Consider the following 21,462-nt stretch of genomic DNA (forward strand, 5'->3'; position numbering starts at 1 on the left):
ACCTTTCTTCAGGAAATTAAGTATCTCTTAGCTTTGCAACTTGAGTGGCACAGCCTCTGGATTCTCAGGCTCACACTAGCTCCCACACCACCTTTACTCATCAGTATATTGATGAAGCCAAGCCCATGTTGTCTCCATGAATTTTTAAACTTTCTGCTCATGCAGAAAAGATTTTAGCAGCTGTTAATTACTCAAATGCTGGTTCCTAATGGGGAAGGAAGAAGAAAATCTGTCAGCATTCGCTGAACAGAAGATGGAAAGAGAATTTATGAGACTTGCTGTATTTACATGAGGGAGGAGCTCGCTAAAAATTAGATCAGATATTCTTTTGCATTATTCCAGTTGTGGTTCAGCTTAGGGTTATGTGTCATATAGCTGCTTTTCTTGTATATAATCACACTTCTAGACTTCACAAGCAAAAGGTGAGTGTGGTTTAATTTCCTTCAGGTTATTTTAAACATATTCACTCAGCAAATATTTATTGACCCTCTACTACATGCTAGCTACTTTTCTAAGCACTTGGGATACAGCAGTGAACCAATCAGAGAATAATCTCTATTCTTGGGGGACTTTCTATCAGATGGAACGGAGAATCAGCAATAAGCAAAAAAAAAGTATGTAGGGTTTTTGTTTTTGTTTTTTTAAAGATTTATTTATTTGAGAGAAAGTGCCTGTGGAGGGTGGGGAGGGCAGAGGGAGAGAATCTCAAGCAGACTCACTGCCAAGTGAGGAGCCTGACACAGGGCTAGATCTCACAACCATGAGATCATGACCTGAGCTGAAATCAAGAGTGGGGTGCTTAACTGGCTAAGCCACCCAGGTGCCCCAATAAGTATATAGTTTTATGGAAGACGGTGCATGCTATGGAAAAAACAAGTGGATTGGGGAAGGAGAGACCCAAAGTACTGTACAGTTTAACATTGGGTGGCTAGGAGGAGGCCCCTCTGAGAAGGTGACCTTTGAGCAAAGATCTGAATGACATGAGAGAGTGAACCATGGGGGTTTCCAGAGAAAGTGTTCCAGGTGGAGGAACAGCCAGGGCAAAGGCAGCTGGTGAGCAGGAAGTTCAATCGTTAGAATTCATCTTTCTTTATTTTCTAAGACATGTGCAGGGCTTTCAATGTTCCTTAACTAATGTCCCATTGTAGGAGATCCAGGTAATAGCCCATGAAACATTATGCCATTGACATTTGCAAAGCACTTGAAAGATTAAAAAGCAATTCCGTGTGGGGTTATGGAACTGTTACGCATACCCTGGTTGTGGCGTTGTTTACCTAAATGCATTACCATTCATAGAATTCTACACCAAAAAGTCTGTTTTACTTTATGTTAACTTAAAAAGTAAATATTTTGAAAAACAACTTAATGCATTTTCTTTTGGTAGGCTCCAAGCCCTGTGAAGTAGGAAGGGCAGGGATTAGCATCCTGCTTTGCAAATCAAGAACCTGAGGGCATAGGTTACTCAGCTGCTAGGGGCAGTGCTGGGTTTCAAAGGCAGATCCTTTCTAAAGCCAGTTCTCATGTAAATACTGCAGTCCCTGGCACATTGTCTCTCAAACTAATGCTGACCACTCTGTTTAGACCTTCAGGAATGGGACATGCACACTGTCTAAAAAACAGAATAATAATAGCAGCTAAAACAGATTGCTTATCATATGCTGGCACTATTCTAGATATATTCTAGATACTATTAGACTATCCCCATCTTACAGATGAGAAAACTTGATGCACAGAGAGGTCGAGAAATTTACCTGAGGCCAGGTAGTTAGTAAGTAGCAGAGCTGTGATTAGAGCACAGGCTGCCTGGCTCCAGGGTCTGTGAGCTTAACCTTCAGGCTTACTTCCTCTGTCTGGCTGTGTCCAGCACCAGGATGCTGAGACCATAAGAGTCTTTCGCTGGGTTTGGTAGAGGCTTTGCACTTAGAAAGTCCTGTTTTTTTCCCAGAAGGGCATTTTTGTTTTGTTTTGTTTTGTTTTGTTTTAGTTTAAGGTTCACAACAAATTAAGGGAAAGGTACAGAGATTTCCATATGGCCCCTACTTGTATACACATATAGCTTGCCCCACTATCAACTTCCCCACCTGAGTGGTATATATGTTTGTTACAATTGATGAATCTAAATTGACACATCATAATCATTCAAATTCTGTAGTTTACTTTATGGTTCACTCTTGGTGTTGTATATTCTGGGGGTTTGGACAAATGTATACTAACATGTTTCCATTAATATGGTATCATACAGAATATTTACGTTGTTCAGAAATTCTCTGTGCTCTGCCTATTCAGTACCCACCCCTTAGTCCCAGTAGCTCCTGGCAACTACTGATCATTTTACTGTCTTCATAATTTCGCCTTTTCTGGAATGTGATATAGTTGGAATTATAATTATACTGTATGTAGCATTTTAGACTTGCTTCTTTCACTTAGTAATGCACATGTAAGGTTTTCCATGTCTTTGCATGGCTTGATAGCTCATTTCTTTTTTCTACTGAGTAATACTCCATTATCTGGATTACCACAGTTTATTTATTCAAGGACATCTTGGTTGCTTCTAATTTTTGGCAAATATGAGTAAACATGCTAATGTAAACAAGACTGGCGGGTATTTGCATGGTCATAAGTTTTCAGCTCCATTGAGTAAATACCAAAGAACGTGATTGCTGAATAGTATGGTAAGGGCATGTTTAGTTTTATAAGAAACCATCATATTGTCCTCCAAAGTGGCTTTACCATTTTGCATTCCCATCAGCCGTCTGTTGCTCCATATCCTCGCCCACATTTGGTGTTGTCAGTGTTCCATTCTAATAGGTGTGTAGTAGTATTTTGTTGTTTTAATTTGCATTTTCCTGATGACATTCAGTGTGGAACATCTTTTCATATATTTATTTGCCATCTGTCTTATCTTTCTTGGTGAGATGTCTGTTAAGGTCTCTGTCTCATTTTTAAATTTATCAGCATGTGAACCAAGTATATGGTAGGAATGATGGAGGAGAGTGGATGATATTGAAGATGTTGGGAGAGACAGCACTGATGGCCTGGTGACTAAGTGCTGAAATGGTGAAGGTCAAGAAGAAGTGAAATATGAGTCCAGGTTCTGGTCTGAGCGAATGGACAGGTAGTGGTACTTCTGGCAGGAAGTGGGGGGCCCAAGTGCATAAATTCATTTGAGAATGAGCAAGGAAGTGAATCTGGAAGTGGATTTGGAAGTGAATCTGTGAGACATCTGAGCAGAGATGTTCACTCTCCTGTCTAGGCTGATCAGTTGCTTATCTTTTTCCAAAGAAGCCAGTGTTACTGTTATGGGGCAGCTCTCATTCTCCCATCCAAGTACTAACCAGGCCCGACCCTGCGGGGCAGCTCTCATTCTTATGGAGTCTTTCCCACATTTTTTTTTTAAGATTTCATTTATTTATTTATTTGTTTATTTGTTTATTTAGAGAGTGCTAGCAGGTCAGGGTCAAAGGGAGGTGGAGAGAGAGAATCTCAAGCAGACTACCTACCTGTTGAGTGGGGAGCTCAAAACAGGGCTCAGTCTCATGACCCAAGTCGAAATCAAGAGTTGGATTCTGACTGAGCCACCCTGGCTCCCTTTAGCCACCCACATGCTCCGTCTTTCCCACTTTTATGAAAAATTTGTGCCCCTATGATTTACACCTATTTCTGTCTTGTGGCTTAACCAACAACTCTGAGAAGTCTTCAGCCTTTTTTTACCTTTCCCAGTAAAGTCTTCATTCCTGCCACAGCCTCTAAGAAGTAAGCTTGCAAAGTTGTATTTTATTTTATTTTATGTTTCCTTTCTGGTGTGGCCACTCCTGCCCTCTGGTGGCCATTTGTGAGGCAGCATAGGGCTGAGTACTACCCTGGCCTCCTCCATTCTGTCCCAGAGAGAATTCCTGTCCTTTTTCCCTCCCAGAATCCCTCTCATCCCCACTTTGTTTCACTATCAGATTACATTTAGCACAGAAGAGATATCCAGTGTCCAATGGCACAAGAAGTGAGTCACCCACAGAACAGGAAGATACCTTGCAAATCACATCATCCAACTTTTGTCTTTCACACCTAAGGATCCAAATGCCTGCAACAGCCTCCTAACTGGTCTGACTGCTTCTACCCATATCCTCTACAGTCTGTTTTCTACTCAGTGGCCAGGCAGACTAAATTATGTCTCTCTCTTTCTTACTTTCACACATGAATTAAAATCTAAATAATCATCTGTTTGGTCCTTCATGATCTTGTCTATTTCTCTAAACATTTTCTTAAAAAAATCTCCATCTTTTTTCTGGTTGGGCTGGCCTTCCTTCTATTCTTCAAATGTATCTAGGTCTTTCCTACTTTAGGGCCTTTGCAAGAGAAGTATACTTCTCTTTCCCCTCGTCTTCCATGTCTCAGCTTAAAGTTCACCTCAGAGAGGCCTCCTCTGGCCCAACCACATGTTAATCTTTATAAAATCACTCTAATCCTCACTAGCACTTGCCCTGATCCATGAATATTTGTTTACTTATTTATTATCTGCTTTCCTCTATCACTGTGAGCTCCACTGGGACCTGCAGTAGGGAGAAGTTACAGGATGAGCCTTTGACTAACATTGGAGTTGGTCAAAGGATAATGAGGTGATTTGTCTTCCAGGTGTGGAATTCCCGCCGTTGTAAGATTGACCAGAGTTCCTAACAAAGGGGTTGTTAAATAATCTCTGAAGTCCCATCAACTCTAGTATTTTATTAACTTCTATCCAGTAGTATAAAAATGGAAAAGGTTCAGCCTGATTAGTAACTCAGTAGCTCATGTTGGACTAATCCTCTCATAGATGATAATTATAAACTTTGGGTAAAATATTCAAAAGAAACTATTTGAGGTTCCTGGAGAGAAACAAAAAAGTAGGTAGAATCTGGAGGGGATTTTACCCTTGAAAGAAAAGACTCAAACCCACTAAGTGAGATCTACATTTATGTGACTTTTGCCCTGAAAGCATTCCCCAGTCCACATGGCATGGAACAGCTAAACCAAAGCAGGAAGTGGCAGTTATATTGCTTTGACAAGTCTCAGACGGAGTATAGGTTAAGAGAGTGGCTGGAAAATGAGGAAAGCTAAAGAGATGCCCGGCTCCATCCTCAATAAGATTGACTGATGCCTCTGTTAAAACTGCATTGCAATTCAATTCATTTCTGCTTTTCATACTTGCCTGCAGCTGTTAATCTTGGGAGTACTCTCCTATAAACTTCCTGCTTACAAATCACCATAGCAGAGTCATCTTACTGGCTAAGGAAACTGACCAGCAACCATCTAATTGATATTTATAAAATTACCCTAAACAACTGCAGAATACCCATTCTTTTCAAGTGTAAATGGAACATTCATCAAGATAGAGACTACTGAGCCATAACATTAATTTCAATTAATGTCAGAGATTTCAAAGGATTAAAGCCTTATAGACTATTTTCATTGCTCACAAATGAATATTAAAAGCAACAATAATAAATTGTCTGAAATAGTGGAATTTGAAAATTAAAGGCGTTTATATAATACACGAGTCAAAAAAGAATAATAAATTAAGAATCATTTGAATTAAACAAAAATGAAATAATGAAATGCCTAGTTTCTGAGATGTAGCTTAAAAGCAGTGTGTAAAGGGAAATACATTACTTTAAATGCTTATATTAGGGACACTTGGGCGGCTCATTCAGTTAAGTGGCTGCCTTTGGCTCCGGTCATGATCCCAGGATCCTGGGATCAAGCCCCAGGTAGGAATCCCTGCTCAGCAGAGAGCCTGCTTCTCCCTCTTCTTTTGCCTACCGCTCTGCCTACTTGTGCTCTGTCAAATAAATAAAAACTTAAAAAAAAATGCTTATATTAGAAGAGATGAAAGGTTTAAAATTAATGATTTACATTTCTATTTTAAGAATGTAGGAAAAAAAATCAAATGCTTAAACCCAAAGTAAGGAGAAGAGAGGAAGTATAAAGAGAATAAAGAACAGATACAAGTGAAATAGAAAACAAACAATGGAGAATATTGGAAAAGCTGCAAATTGGTTCTTTAAAAGATTAGTAAATTTTGTAAATTCCTAGAAACGCAGATTAATCCAAAAGTGAGAGACAGAAAATCACCAGTTTCAAGAATATCAGGGAAAATCACTGATGAGCCTACATAAGGTAAAAGGATAATTTAAAAAATTTATAATAACTTTATGCCAGTAGATTTCACAACCAAGAATGGACAAAATTGCTTGAAATCACATATTGCAAATACTGAAATAAGAAACAGAGAATATGAATAGATTTATAAAACAGATTGAGTTCATTATTTAAAACTTCCATGAAGAAAACGTCAGCCCCAGATGGCTTCACTATTGAATTCTTCCAATAATTTAAGAAAAAAATAATACCAATATTACATAAACTCTTTCAGAAAAAAGAAAGGGCAGGAACATTTCCCAGCATATTTTGTGCCAAAATCTAGTGCCTAATCCTAGTGCCAAAATCTAGCAAAGAAATTATCAGAAAAGATAATTATAAACCAATATTTTTCATCAACATGGATGTAAAAATTTTCTACAAAATATTATCAGATTGAATATATAAATATGTAAAACTGGCAATTTACTATAACTAAGTGGGATTTATCTCAGGAATGTAGGTTTGGTTTAACCTTGGAAAATCAGTCAATTTACCACATTAAACAAATAAGTGAATTTAAAACTATAGTTCTTCTCAACTGAAAATCACTTGGCAAATTCAACATCCATTCATGATAAAAATCTCAGGCAACTAAGGCTACTAGGGGACTGTCTCAGTCTGATAAAGTGCATGTACAAAAACCTACAACTAACATCTTAGTAAGGTGAAATTGTGAACATTTTCCCCCTAAGGTTGGGAAAAGGTAGGTGTCTACTTTCATCATTTCTGTTCAATGGTGGAGGTCCTAGCCACTGTAATATAAAAGGTAAAAAAAAGGAAAGTCATTAAGTTTGGAAAAGGAGAAATAAAGACGTCTCTATTTGTAGATAACATGATTGCATCAATAGAAAATCTTAGGAACTCTATAAACAACCACTAGAAACAATTGACTTTATCACATCAACGTACTGACAAAATTGGCAAATACATGATACTAGCAGCAAACAAATGGAAAACAAAACTTAGAGAACAGAGTCTTTTAAAATACCATCCTGCCCCTCACCCAAAAAAAACACAGAAGAAATAATTTGGAATCAGTTTAACAAAATATGTGCAACACTTCTATGTTGAAAAACATAAAACGTTTCTGAGAGAAACTAAAGAGTATTTAGTAAGTAGAGTGCTCTACCCTGTTCATAAAACAAAGCATTCAGTAGTGTTGAGATGTTATTTCTACCCAAATTGAGCTGTAAACTCTATATAATCCTAAACCATATCATCCTAAACCAATAGACTCTTTCATACAAGTTGATTTTAAAATGCATATGAAAACAGGACCTAGAATATGCTAAACAATATTGAGAATCAAAATCTAAGTTGGAGGACTCATTTTGTCTGATTTTAGACCTTTCTGTAAACCCACAGTAATTAAGACTGTTTAAGGACAAACAAATCAATGGAGCATAATAAAGAGTCCAGAGATAGACCCATACATATACAATTCGTTGGCAACAAGAAAGCCACCAAAGCAATTCATTGACCATTCTCTTATACCATACACAAAGATAAACTCGAGATTGATAAAAGATCTCAATATGAGGCAGAAATCCATCAGAATCCTAGAGGAGAACATAGGCAGTAACATCTTTGACATCCGCCACAGCAACTTCTTTCAAGATACATCTCGAAAGGCAAAGGAAACAAAAGCGAAAATGAACTTTTGGGACTTCATCAAGATCAAAAGCTTCTGCACAGCAAAAGAAACAGGCAACAAACCAAAGAGGCAACCCACGGAATGGGAGAAGATATTCCCAAATGACTGTGCAGGCAAAGGGCTGATATCCAAGATCTACAAAGAACTCCTCAAACTCAACACACAAAACAGATAATCATGTCAAAAAATGGACAGAAGACATGAACAGACACTTCTCCAATGAAGACATACAAATGGCTAATAGACTCATGAAAAAATGTTCATCATCACTAGCCATCAGGGAGATTCAAATCAAAACTGCATTGAGATACCACCTTACACCATTTAGAATGGCCAAAATTAACAAGACAGTAAACAACGTGTGTTGGAGAGGATATGGAGAATGGGGAACCCTCCTACACTGTTGGTGGAAATGCAAGTTGGTGCAGCCACTTTGGAAAACAGTGTGGAGATTCCTTAAGAAATTAAAAATAGAGCCTCCCTATGACCCTGCAATTGCACTACTGGGTATTTACCCCAAAGATACAGATGTAGTGAAAAGAAGGGCCATCCATACCCCAGTGTTCATAGCAGCAATGGCCACAGTCACCAAACCGTGGAAAGAACCAAGATGCCCTTCAGTGGACGAATGGATAAAGAAGATGTGGTCTTTATATACTATGGAGTATTGTGCCTCCATCAGAAAGGATGAATACCCAACTTTTGTATCAACATGGATGGGACTGAAAGAGATTATGCTGAGTGAAATAGAGAGAGTCAATTATCATATGATTTCACTTACTTGTGGAGCATAAGGAATAACACAGAGGACATGCGGAGATGGAGTTGGGGTAAATTGGAGGGGGAGATGAACCATGAGAGACTGTGGACTCTGAGGAATTAACTGAAGGTTTTGGAGGGGGATGGTGGGAGGTTGGGTGAAGCTAGTGGTGGGTATTGTGGAGGGCACATATTACATGGAGCACTGGGCATTGGTGCATAAACAATGAATTCTGGAACACTGAAAAGCAATTAAAAATAAATAAAAATTTTAAAAAACAAAGCAATTCATTGAGAAAAAATATTTTCATAAATGATGCTGGAAAACTAGGTGAATGAACCCCACCTCACACCACTCAAAAATTCAAGTTTGGATGGATTATAGACCTAAATAGAAAAGTTAAAACTATTCAGTTTCTGTAAGAGTTTAGAAGACAATATCATCATGATCTTGGAGTTAGCAAAGGTTTTTAAATGGATACAGAAAGATCTAATAAGAAGAATCTGGTAACTTGAACTTCATAAAATTTTAAACTTTTGTTTATCAAAACATCTACAGATTTATGTAACAGATTTCATATATGTACATATAAATATATATACTTATGTATGTATATATACATTTTGTATGTACATATAAAATATTCCTAATAGCCAAAATACAGAAGTGTAATCTGATAATATAAATTTTTTTCTTGTTGGAACGTTTTTATTTCAAGGAAACAACTTTTTGTAAGGGTTATTTTATTCTAGCAACTTCTGTTCACGAAGGACATGAAATGGCAAACCAAAGACAGAGAAAATGTTCACAATGTGCATATCTGATAAAGGACTTATATCCAGAACATACAAAGAACTCCTAGTCAAATAATACAAATCAATAATAAAAATATTAACAACCCACATTTTAAAAATGGGCCAAAGTCTTGAACAGATACTTCACCAAAGAAGATATATTAATGGCCAGTAAACCCATGGAAATTGCTCAACCTCCTTAAATGTTAGAGAAAATTCATTAAAAATACAATTAGACACTATTTTACACCCACTAAGATTAAAGACTGACAACAACCAAATGTTATGAAGGATGTAAAGCAACTGGAACCCTTAGGAGAAATGTGCAAACTAGCACAACGACTATGGGAAACTTTCTGATGGTTTCTTATAAAGGTAAACATACTTCTACCCTGTGATCCAATAAATTTTCTTCTAGATATTTTCCTGAAGAAAAGTCTCCCCTTCACTCTTTTTTCCCCCATTCTTTCTTTTTCCACAAAAATGCTTAAGGAAAAGATCCTTATAACAATCCTAGTCATAATACCCTCTAGCTGTAACCATTTCAAATGCCCGTCAACAGGAGAGGATATAAAAATTTGTGGTTTGAATCATCTGGTGGAGTGCTACTCTGAGATTGAAAAACAGAATGTCTATTGATACATGTAGCCTAGATCAGTCTCAAAACCACTCTGTTGAGGGCAGGAAGCCCTTCAAAAAGATTAATACATATGATTACATTTATAGGAAGTTTAAGAAGAGGTAAAATTAACATACAGTGACAGACATCAAAAGAGTTTTGTCTACGAAGATGTGTAGGCTGACCAGAAATGGGCACAAGAGAACTTCCTGAGATGGCATAAATATAATAAATCTTTCATCAGTGTATTCATATATCAAAACTCAAAGAATTGTACACTTGAGAACTGTGCATCTCAGTGGAAGTAAATTTTACTTCTATAAAAATATAAAATAATCAAAACTCTATGAGTTTTTTGCATCATTTATATAATTAATTGCATAATTAGATAATCATATTTAAATAATTATTTTTCTCAATGGGTTATCTAGATCTCAAGTGAATAATCTGGTTTTTTTAAATTAACTTTTTTCCTTCTGTTCAGAAAAGCAATACATATGTTTTATTAGTCATTCTGGGTTGCCATCACAAAATACCACAGACTTTGTGGCTTAAAGAACAGAAATTTATTTTCTCACAGTTCTGGAGGCTTGATGTCTGAGATCAGGGTCCCACCGTGATTGGTTTCTGGTGAGGGCCTCTTCCTTGCCTGTAGACAGCTTCCTTCTCCCTGTGTCCTCACTGGATGGAGGGAAAGCAAGCTAGTGTCTCATTTTATAAAGCCATGAATCCCATCCGGAGGGCCTCACCCTCATGACCTCATGTAACTTCCATTACCTCCTGAAGGCACCATCTCCAGTTACCAGCGCATTAAGGGTTAGGTCTTCAACACATGGATTTGGGGGACACAGCTCAGTCCGCAGCAATATATATTCTAGAAAATCTTGAAAATATAGGTAAGTGGGAAGAAAAAGAAAAATAAACCACATAATTGCATTACCCAAATGTAATTATGGTTAACATTCCAGTGTATTTGCTTTCCAAAGTTATATTATCTCGTCCTTTATGTGGTTGTAGTCATTCTGTCCCAATAAACTTGTAGCATGACCTTCTTAATTACAAATGAATTATTTTCTATGGTACTAAAATCTCTTTATAAGTACCCTCTTTTAATAGTCAAAGGTTTTCAACTGAGTGACTGTGCTGTACTTTATTTATTCATTATTTTGTGACTGAAGGTTGGAATTCTTTCCAGTATCTTGCTAGTGTAAATAATGCCATGGAAAATATATCTGTGCAGGAGGCTTTTCCAGTAACTGAGATTCATTTCTTGGGATAGAATTCCAGAAAATCGAAATTATAGGTTAAAAGGTTATGCTCTAATTACATGTTGCCAAAGTCCTTTCCAAAAGGATGTCCCACTTTATATTGCCCCCAACAGTGGGGCAGGAAGGTGCCATATCTATTTGCTCTTAAGGGGTGGAGGTCATTTCCACTAATGTATGTGTTGGCTTGTTTCCACAGGTTAGCAAAGACAGCTGAAGTCGACTTGTGCAGGATTCCCCTGGCTCTTCTGTGACCTCCTCTCCCTGGTAGCCTGTGTTCTGGGCCTCACCTAAACAAGTCTGAGTAGGAACAAGCCATCTCTTCCATCCATAGCCATGAATTTCCTCCGGCGGCGCCTCTCTGACAGCAGTTTTGTGGCCAACCTGCCCAATGGCTACATGACAGACCTGCAGCGCCCAGACAGCTCCACCAGCTCTCCTGCTTCCCCAGCTATGGAGAGGAGGCACCCCCAGCCCCTGGCAGCCTCCTTCTCCTCTCCAGGATCCAGCCTCTTTAGTTCCTTCTCCAGTGCCATGAAGCAGACCTCACAAGCCCCCTCAGGGCTGATGGAGCCTCCAGGTCCCTCTGCTCCCATTGTTCAAAGGCCCAGGATCCTATTGGTGATCGATGATGCCCACACAGATTGGTAAGCCAGAATCTGTAGGAGCTTCCACCAATGGGCAAGAGAGGAAATGGGTTTCTCTCAGTCCTGGGGTGGTGGGAGGCGGGGGGAGCTGAGAGGCTTTGTGGTATCAGAGACTAGGCCGAGGGGAAAAAACAAACTATGTTTATCATGTGGTTGCTCCATGCCAAGCACCATGGCATCTGCTTTTTGCTTTACATTTATAGCTCCCAATCCCTTACCTGTAAATCTAAAACCAAAAAGCTCTGAAAACTGAAAAATATTTTATAATCCATTTGGCAACAAAGCTTGGTCTGAGGGAAAGTGAGATTATAATAGTCTTCATTATACTACTCACTGTGCTTGATCATATGATCTACTGCAAGCTTAGTTTACATGTTAATACGTTTGCTGTGGGGGTGCTGTCTAGAGCTCATCGGGAGTATTACATAATATATGGTATGTGTGCCATATTACCTTCCTAAAAATGGAAAACTTTAAAAATCTAGAATAACTCTGGCAAGTTGCTTACTATCTTTCAGCCTCAGCCATCCTCTGTCCATTCAGTTAGGTTGCTATGAGGGTAAAAGAAACGAACACAAGGCCCATGGTCCTTATCTAACACCCTTGGGACCAGAGTCCCTGGGTTTGTATCCCAGGTCTTCCATGTACTGGCAGTCTGGCTCCAGAACCTCTTCTCTTAACACCAAGCATGAGCAGAGGCGATGTTGGGCATGCCAACAGATGATAAGCTCTCCAGATGCAGAGACTAGGCACATGTGTCAAGGTCATTGCAGCAGTTGTTCCACAAGCAGTTACTAGTACCAGTCAAGTGTAAGTCACAGTCTTAGGTGCTCAGGTGAGTGGTGAACAGACCCTGTTCACATGGATCTGGACAGTTGGAGAATAGGGCTCTATACCAAATTTTTGGTAGAGGGGAGTGATAAATAGTATCAGTCCTAATTTGAGGCATAGAATTTGCAGTCCAGGAATTAAGTCCAAATGTGGAGACATGGAGGCACTCCATCCAGGGTGTTTCTGACAGACCCATACAAGGTCATGGGGCTGGAGGTTAAGGTTGCATGCATATGTCTCCAAAGGCTGCCACATCGTAGGCTCTCAGTAAATACGTCTTGGTGAATAAATTAATGCGTATTGTTCACTGAGCATGCCGGAAGCTCTGCTGTTCTCACATGCATGTGTGTACTCACATTCATTCCTTCAGAAGTGAACTCAGGCTGGGAACGATTGAGCCTGTGCTTTGGAGTGGGATATTTATAGCATGTAATACATATTCAGTACAGTCAATATGGGAGCATGTTCAGCAGGTGTAGATAGCAGTCTTTACTTTCTTGCTAAGAAATCAGTTCATCTTAAGCAAGATGGTTATGTGCACGGCCTTTGTTCTGATCCAGTGTGCATTATCTTTGGTGTTGCTGCTTGCTTGAACTTGTCATCATGACGCCTTGTTTATTTGTTCATGCGCTTATGTAAGCACCATCTTTATGTCCTGAGCATAGCGGTTGATTTCTGCAGAGATATTGCTTCCAGGCACTCTTGCCTGTACAATTCTGCTGCCTGTCCACCCAGTAATCAAAATGCCTACACGGCCTTTGCAGTCCTCTTGTTTCTTTTTAACCCAGTGCTTGACCTTGATTTGGAGCATTCTCTGCCATGTTATCTCTAGCTCAGTCAGGGTTTGCCATGATATGGCAGTGGTCAGGGGTTATTTTAAAAACCTGTTTGTCAGGGAACTTAACTCTCTCTATGGAGGTTGAACTGATAAATGACAGCACAGTACAATGGTGAGGAACACAGACTTCAGAGTTAAGCCGTCTGGATTCAGATCCCATCTCTACCCCATAGTAGCTGAAGGACCTTTGCAAGTTACTGCACCTGAATGTCAATAAGACAGTATCTACCTTGTAGAGTTAATGTATGTAATTGGGTTAAAATCTCAGTTACTGTAAAAGTGCTTAGGATGTGTCTTATAGACAGTAGGTGTATGTCACTGTTGGAGACTATTTGTGACCTTCTATGCAACATTAGTCATCCTGACGGCAGCCCCTTATAGGCATGTTTATTTAATCTCTTCATCCCCAATAATGGGCAGAGTGGATTACGATTGATCTCAGTGCCAGAGTTTTCTATTAATCACTCATGCCTATTAGTTCCTGAATGATAAAGTTGCTTCTTAACGAATCTCTGTCCTCCTGGTGTCCATGGGGTAAGTAGTATAGTGTAGGGGCACAGTGAATGAGGTTGAAATGCAATGAATGGCCTCACCCAAGTAACCTTTATTTATTATTATTTGAAGTTTGTATTTAAATTCCAGTTAGTTAACATACAGTGTTATATTAGTTTCAGGTGTACAGTATAGTGACTCAGCACTTCCATACATCATTCTGTGCTCATCACGGCCAGTATACTCCTTAATCCCCATCATCTCTTTCTCCTATCCAAGTAGCATTCACATTTTACTTTAGCCTTCCATCTCTCTAATCCACAGGTATGACTAATGGGTGAATTTTAAACTGTGCATACTGAGGGGGGACACAATTTTGGCTTAGAGGAATGTTTCCCAGTCTCTTTCAATCACGCCTGTTATACTCACACTTTAATTGGGCCTCAAAAGCAACAATCCTTTTCTTGCCCCTCAGTAGCTAATAAAGGGGAGAAGGGGGAAACTGACACTCATTAACTTACCTGGAACCTCGTTCTGCATCCATTGGACATTTGTGATAGAGACTTCCTGCCTGCAGACACACCAGCTTTTCCTGCAGAACTCCATCTTAGATTCTTCAACTTCCTATCATCTCTGAATCTTAATTCATTTCCAGCTTTCCCCAGATCGATGCAGGCTGCTTAGGAATCCGAGTCCTCTTCTGCCGAGTTCCTGAGGATTGCCTGTCCCCGGCCACCAGGAGTGGCCAGCAGGTGGCGAGCCAGCCCCGCTGTCCTGGGGTGGCTTTGGCAGAGCCTGGGCTGCCTGAGTCAGCCCCTGCCCAACCCCTCTTCCATTGTGCAAACTGTCTCCTGAGAGGAAGAAGTTGTTAAAGGGGAGAAGCCAGTTCACAGGCCCCTTTCCCCTCCCCCTTTGAGATGATAATGAAGGGGGAGATAGCTACTGTCTAGACTGAGAGTGAACCCACCAGGAACAATGCTGCTCCCTTTTCTCCCTTCTCAGCCCCAGATCCTCTGTCTTCCCATTCTGGGTTCTGGGCTTTCCTGCAGAATCAGGTTTCCCTGTAGCTAGAGAATTTGCAAGAAACTCCCTCTCTCCCCCTCCTGGTGGAGGCCAGCTTGATACTCTGGACCAGCCTGGGCCCCCCAAGGACTATCTGATACCTGCCCAGTGACCTGGGGGGAAGGACCTTTCATCCTTGGAGGAGAAACAGAGGGATACTTTGCTGAGAAACACAGTTCATGCTGAGCTTTGTAAGATCCCACCACCTTTTGGAGTTGGACCTGGAAGAGCCCAGCTAGGACAGTGGTGTTTAGGGAACTTTGGGCCAGCTCAGTAGTAGGTCTGAACTCAAGTTGGTGCTGTCCTTTGGGATGAGGGGAAATCAGTCAATCTTGAGAACCACAAGGGAAAGGAGAAATAAAATAAATGGATGTTAAACTCAGTATTCTTCAGCCCTACTGCCTGTCCACTCATTCTCTTGCCTAGAATTTTCAGCAGCCTCAATGGTTCCGGGTTTCCAGTCTTGACTTCCTGGTTAACTTCCATGTTAACCTTGGGTGGTAACCAAAGGGTAATTTTTTTTGAAACACAGACTTGATCAGTTTGCTCCCACCACACATCCCCTATTATAATCCTGTGTTGCTGCATCATTGCCCTCAAATTTAAATCAAGTCATCAGCTTGCTTGCCTCCCTCTAATTCTGTCTCTAGCCCCACTTCCTGCTGTACTCTTTATTCCACAGAATTAACAAACAGCCTGTAGTTCTCAAACACATTTGCCTTAGCACCTTCTGTTCCCTGCTACCTGGAATACTCTTCCCTATCTTGTTCACTTGTCCAATTTCCATTCATCCATTCATCCTTAAAAGACTGCTCAGGTGTCACCTCTTTTGTGAAGTCTTCCCTGACACACTGCAACCTGCCAACAGTGCTGACAGCCACCTCCTTTATTTAACTTAGAGCATTTTGCATTGTGCTACAGTAATTTCACACTGTGTTCTCATTGGCTGTTAGGTGGCTGTCTTTTCTGCCAAAACAAGGCCCGTGTCTTGTTCTTCCTTATATTCCTGGTGCTCAACAGTTGGTGTTCAATTAGCATTGTCATTGCCCCCCTCCAGTCCAATGAGGATAACTTTTAATGGGCATAATGAGGCATGAAACTCACCTTACCTTGAAAGTCAGCAATATAATACATAGAGTTGAGGGGTTTCAGTTTTTACTCACCTATGTATAAAATCTTGGCTCTTTATTTTCCAGTGTGGGAGTAACTGTAAGACTGCTATTTGAGATTGTTAAAAGAAAGTTGGCACAAAGCTTTTTTTTATTGCCCACTGAATATACCAGAACCCCAGGTTTGATTTTGAAATCAGAACATTGAACGCGACAAAAAAAGAGATTGCTCATATTCAGGCTTGGGTCGGATGTACCTCCCTGCTCATGGTTTTGCCTTTAAGCCCTCCAGAGCCTGGAGGAAGCTGAGTTAACAGGGTGTTGAGGTGAGGGGATAGAAGCAGCTAAGCCTTTGCCCCCACCCCCTCCCTCCAGTAGCTTGTAGAACTCTGGCTCTCCTCTCCTCTTACCTCACCCATGGCCTTGTTCCCAGAATGTCTGCTATTCCATTTCAACAATGATCTATTGTTACCTTCCCTTCAATTCTCCACCCTTCCCTATGTCTCTTTTTTCTCTTATTTGTTGGGTAGGAAATGAAGAAAGTATTCTTGGTTTGAAACACCCCTCTGCTACTGTCCTTCCAGCCCAGAGTGTATCAGGCTACACTGTCCTCCTAAATAATGATCGGTGATACCCAATAAGGTACCTTGTGCATTTTTAGATTCACCAAGAGATGCTGTATGATAATTTGTGTCCCCACCACCACCCTCCCCCACCCACTCCCAGATGGTCTATTTGCATCTCAGTGCCTACAACAGGGCAGGCAGTTAATTAGGAAATGTCTGATGACTGAATGAGTGACTTTGGAGGTGATAAGTTATTTGATAATGACAGGTGGAGATGGTGACAGTGAAACTAAAGAGTGACTTTGGTGACATTCTGAAATCTCCTTTTTCCCCTCTCATCTCATACTCAATCCAACAGAAAGTCACAGTAGTCACATGAGAGCATTTATACCCCAGAAACTGGCAAATGCTACAAAACAGGGCTTTCAGTTCTCTTCACAGAGCTGGTCATTAATCTTTTGCCAAGAGAGCTCTTGTCATAGTCACTTCCTGAGTTGCCCAGGGGGTGTTATACAGGTGAGGAAGCAGAACACAGAGACCATGCACCTGCTCAAGAAAGAACAGGTGGGAGTGGCTAGGGTGGGACTTGAACAGGTCTAACTTCTTAAAAGGCATTTCTAATGGCACCACAGTTCCTGCTGACCCCTGCACAGGACTTCAGCGTTTGGCACGAGGTAGATGCTGAAAATTCTTGGTCAAAAAATGAACAAATGCACAGATGAACAAATCATGAGCTCTTTGGGGATGGGGTCATGTCTTCATCATTGTCATGTGGCAAACATTTGTGTACTTTCCACCTCCAGACATTGTGCTAAATAAATAGTTTTCTAATTCTATCCTCCCAACAACTCTATGGAATACTTTTACTATTCTCATTTTATAACTAAGGAAAACTGAGGCTCTGAGCCCAAAATCAAAATGGATGTCAGTGGCATCTGGGATTCATCTCGGACCATTCTGGACACCCCTGTTCCTTGTCTTTTTTCCTACTCCTGCCAGAGCACAAGCCCTCCTGTGCTGTGTGTGAGGGCACTGGCCTGCAGAGCCTGCTTGGGAGGCTCACACATGTACACACCCACACACGCCCAGTGTCTGAGAGCAGTGGGAGGAGACAGAGTGGCAGGACTCCATGTAACAGCACTGCAGCCAAGCACAGGATCCCGGTGACCTCACCCTCGGAGGAAAGTGCCCCACCTCAAGCCAGGCAGCTCCACCCTGCTGGAGTCGTGTGGGCAGCTGGAACGATAAGGTGCCAGGAGGAAAAGAGGTTCCTGTAGCCATCCAGACACTTGTGATCTCAGGTTTGGGAATTGGAACCTTCGTAGAAATTGCCTTTGGGCTATTTTCCTCTTTTTAAGGCTCTAGCAGGATCTTTTCTGCTCTTTCTCCTGGTGTTCTGATATTAAATATGTGATTTCCTAACACATGTCAGACATGTTTCCCAAGAGTGTTAAAATGGGAAGGGAGATAAAATGCAGAGAACTCAGGGCTGGCAGGTGGCAGGTCAGAACTGAAGTCCCAACTCTGCCAGTCACCAGCTCTGTGGTCTTGGCCAAGCCGCTTTACATTTCCGAGCCTCAGTTTCCTTTTCTGTAAAGTGGGGACCGTAATGCCACCACTGTCACCATACCACTGAGCTCACAGGAATGTTAAAGGCTCCAGTTAAAAGCCTGTTGTTCCTCTCCCTCCTGTTGTCCTGTGTGTCCAGTTTGTTTGCCTGTGCTATGGTCTGTGCTAGAGCATAAGCTCCAGGAGGGTAAGGCTTAAACAAGCCTCCCTTGTTTGAATACCATATTGTCTGAGGCTAGCACAGTACCTGGCACAAGGTAGGATAGGCTACACAGATGCTTTAATCAACAAACAAATAGATGCTCTTGCCAGAGGCTGATACTACTATTATGGGAGAGTTCAGGATCAAGGATGCCCTAGGGAGAGTCTTTCTCAGAAAACACTCAGCTGCCCTGGAATTCAAGAGTACCTGATGTCCAGGCTTTGCCCAAGGCTCCCCCTTGTTGTTCAGCTGGTAGCTCAAAGGCTTCAGGCTCCACTTGGGCTGAACTGCTTCAGGCTGCTTTGACTGAAGACATGAGGACTGCAGGGCATCTTGGCAGGCTCCTTCAAGCCTTGCAGTGGGCCTAATTGGCCCCATGGGGACCACTGTGCCACCTACAGGGGGGGTATTTGAACTCAGAGCTGGCATCACCAGCAGTGGCTTTGGGGTAGGATGACTATATTCAACAAATAAAAATACAAGACCCTCAGTTAATACTTAGATAAATAATGAATCTATTTATCTCTTGCAATATTTGGTATAGACTTATACCATAAATAGACACTTATATGTATAGAATTTTTGGTTATTTACCCAAAATTCAAATTTAACTGGATAACCTGTATTTTATCTAGATAACCTGCTTATGGGGGATGACAATGAGAAACAGTTGCCAACATCTCAGTCCTGCTAATATGGGCCCAGTGAGAGGCTACCCTTTGTACTTCCTTGCTTTCTGGTTGGAGAACCAAAGCAGGCCCCCCAACTAACCCCATTCTCAGAGAGCAGCTTTCCCCACCTATAACAATGACTGAGGATTGTCAGTCAGCAGCAGGGAGGGAGCAAAACTAGTAGACAGTCCCAAGGCAGACTGCCTAGATCTCTTGTCCCTCTCACTTACATGACCTTGGGAAGTCTGACCTCTGAACTTCACATTCTTTAGCTATGAAGCAGGGCTATAGTATATCTTTTGTGAAAGGTCATTGCAAAGATTAGAGATGATGGCACAGGTGGGGCTGATACAGGGCTTAGCTTGTCATAACAGGCACTGAAATGGTAACTGTATTAACAATTAATTGCAATTACTAATTGCTGATGAATATAATGGTGCTGGAAGCCAGGGGGAAGGAAGCCACTTGGCATACTTCTCAGTTCAGCTGGATAGGCTCAAGGGCTGTCTTCCAGGAGCCCTGGAGGAGGGGTGTCTGGATGCTGGTAAGCTGGCAGGCACTCTACTGTGAGGATGAGAAGATGGAGGCCTGGGTTGGTCCCCTCCTCCTAGACTTGCTTGTGGGGCTCACAGCAGAGACACGTACCTCTCTGTTGAAGACAGGTGGCTCTGGGAAACAGAATCCTTACATCTCTCCCCACCACTTCCTTTATCACTAAACGTCTCCTTGAACAAGGCAGGCCCTGGCTCTTGCTAGTGGGGACATGCAGGGATGGAAGGGAGAGGAAGAAAGGAAAGGTCTAATGTCACCTTCCTCCTCACTTTATTCACCAGTTCACACAGGCCATCCAGCACCACCTAGAGTGGCTCTGGACTTCTGGACTCATCCCTCCCACTCTGGGCACCTGCCCTGCAATCCTGCCCCTCCCCCTTGCCGCCCTGGCCCTGGCCCTGGGGGAGGGGGAAGGGCCTTGGGCATTCCCCAGCAGCCTGCCTAGTCGCCTGGAGACAGGCTCCGTTTTCCCAGGCCCGGCCCCTTTTATCAGGGAGACAATGTGCGCACACAGTGAGGGCCTTGTGTGGCACCCAAGCCCCAAGCCCTTTGACTTGAGGAATTTTTCAAGTGCTGACCTCTCTCCGTGAGGTCTTCCTGCTGTCCAATCCTGAGGCCTGGTGCTCCTGCTGTTTCCTACCCAGCTCTTTCAGGGAGAGAGAGAGGGAGGGGGAAAACAGTGAAGAGCTGTCTCTTGCCTGGTAGAGTCTTCACCCTCTGAAACTGGCTAGAAAATCTGGGGGAAATGTCTTTGAGCTGAAGGGAATGTGGGGAGAAATCTGATAGATGCTGTTTCTTCCAGATTACTCCCTTCTCTATTGATGCTATGCGATCATAGTGGAGCCACTGTTCTCTCTGGGCCTCAGTTTCTTCTTAAGTCAAATGATGATGGGACTAAGATCACATTCCCCAAAATACGGTTTCTATCAGAATGACATTCAGATTCCCAGGCACCACTCTACACCTTCTGTAATAGTTAGAGTTCTTTGTTTGAAAGAAAAAGAAATAGACCTTGGCTGACTTAGTCAAAATGGGTGTGTATTGGAATGTGGGAGGCTCACAGAATCAAAAGGAGATATGAAAACCCAGGTCTTAGAAAGACCAAGACCCAGGGCTCTTCTGGGCTCTAGGAGGCTGGGACTTATGGTCAGCCTTCTCTAGAGAAGTCAGCTCCTGTTTCCCCCAGCCATGTGCCTCTCTGCTCTCAAATCAAATTCCTGGTGAAGAACAAATCTGGCTGGTTCCACAGTGTGTTCTGGGACACTCCCAAGACTGTGTACCACAGAACTGCTTGATTCCTTCAGTACAAATGCAGATGGAGGTGGTGTTGCTGGATGTTCAGATGGGTGCAAGACAGGCCACAGTGCAATGTACCCTTAGAACTGCTAAATCAATGGAGCTGGGAAACTGTATTTTTTTTTTAAATGATGATGAGCCAAGTTTAGAAACCATTGAGTTAGAGGACTTCTTTCATGTGGCTTCCAACTGGTAGAGCTGGGAACAGTAGGGCCACCTACACTAGAGATCTATCTCAGCTCAATATATGGAATGGCGAAGATCCATCCAGAGATCAGTTGGGCTGCTTAGTGACAGTGTGAGCTCCCCATCATTTGCAGGCGTTCAGGCATAACTGGGCGGCCATTTGGGAAGAAAGTTACAG

General features: G+C 41.8%; 1 protein-coding gene across 2 annotated transcripts in view; it reads left to right on the forward strand.

Annotated features, from left to right (window-relative positions):
• SYN3 (synapsin III) overlaps window positions 1-21,462 on the forward strand; it is a 453,479-nt gene that overhangs the window by 24,984 nt on the left and 407,033 nt on the right. For both annotated transcript variants that reach the window (XM_059402159.1, XM_059402161.1), the window contains exon 2: window positions 11,463-11,910. In XM_059402159.1, coding sequence (XP_059258142.1) covers window positions 11,600-11,910 — 311 coding nt within the window. In that variant the 5' untranslated portion in view covers window positions 11,463-11,599. The remainder of the gene's footprint in view (window positions 1-11,462; window positions 11,911-21,462) is intronic.

Source organism: Mustela nigripes, chromosome 6, assembly GCF_022355385.1.
Source record: "Mustela nigripes isolate SB6536 chromosome 6, MUSNIG.SB6536, whole genome shotgun sequence".
Classification (NCBI taxonomy): domain Eukaryota; kingdom Metazoa; phylum Chordata; class Mammalia; order Carnivora; family Mustelidae; genus Mustela; species Mustela nigripes.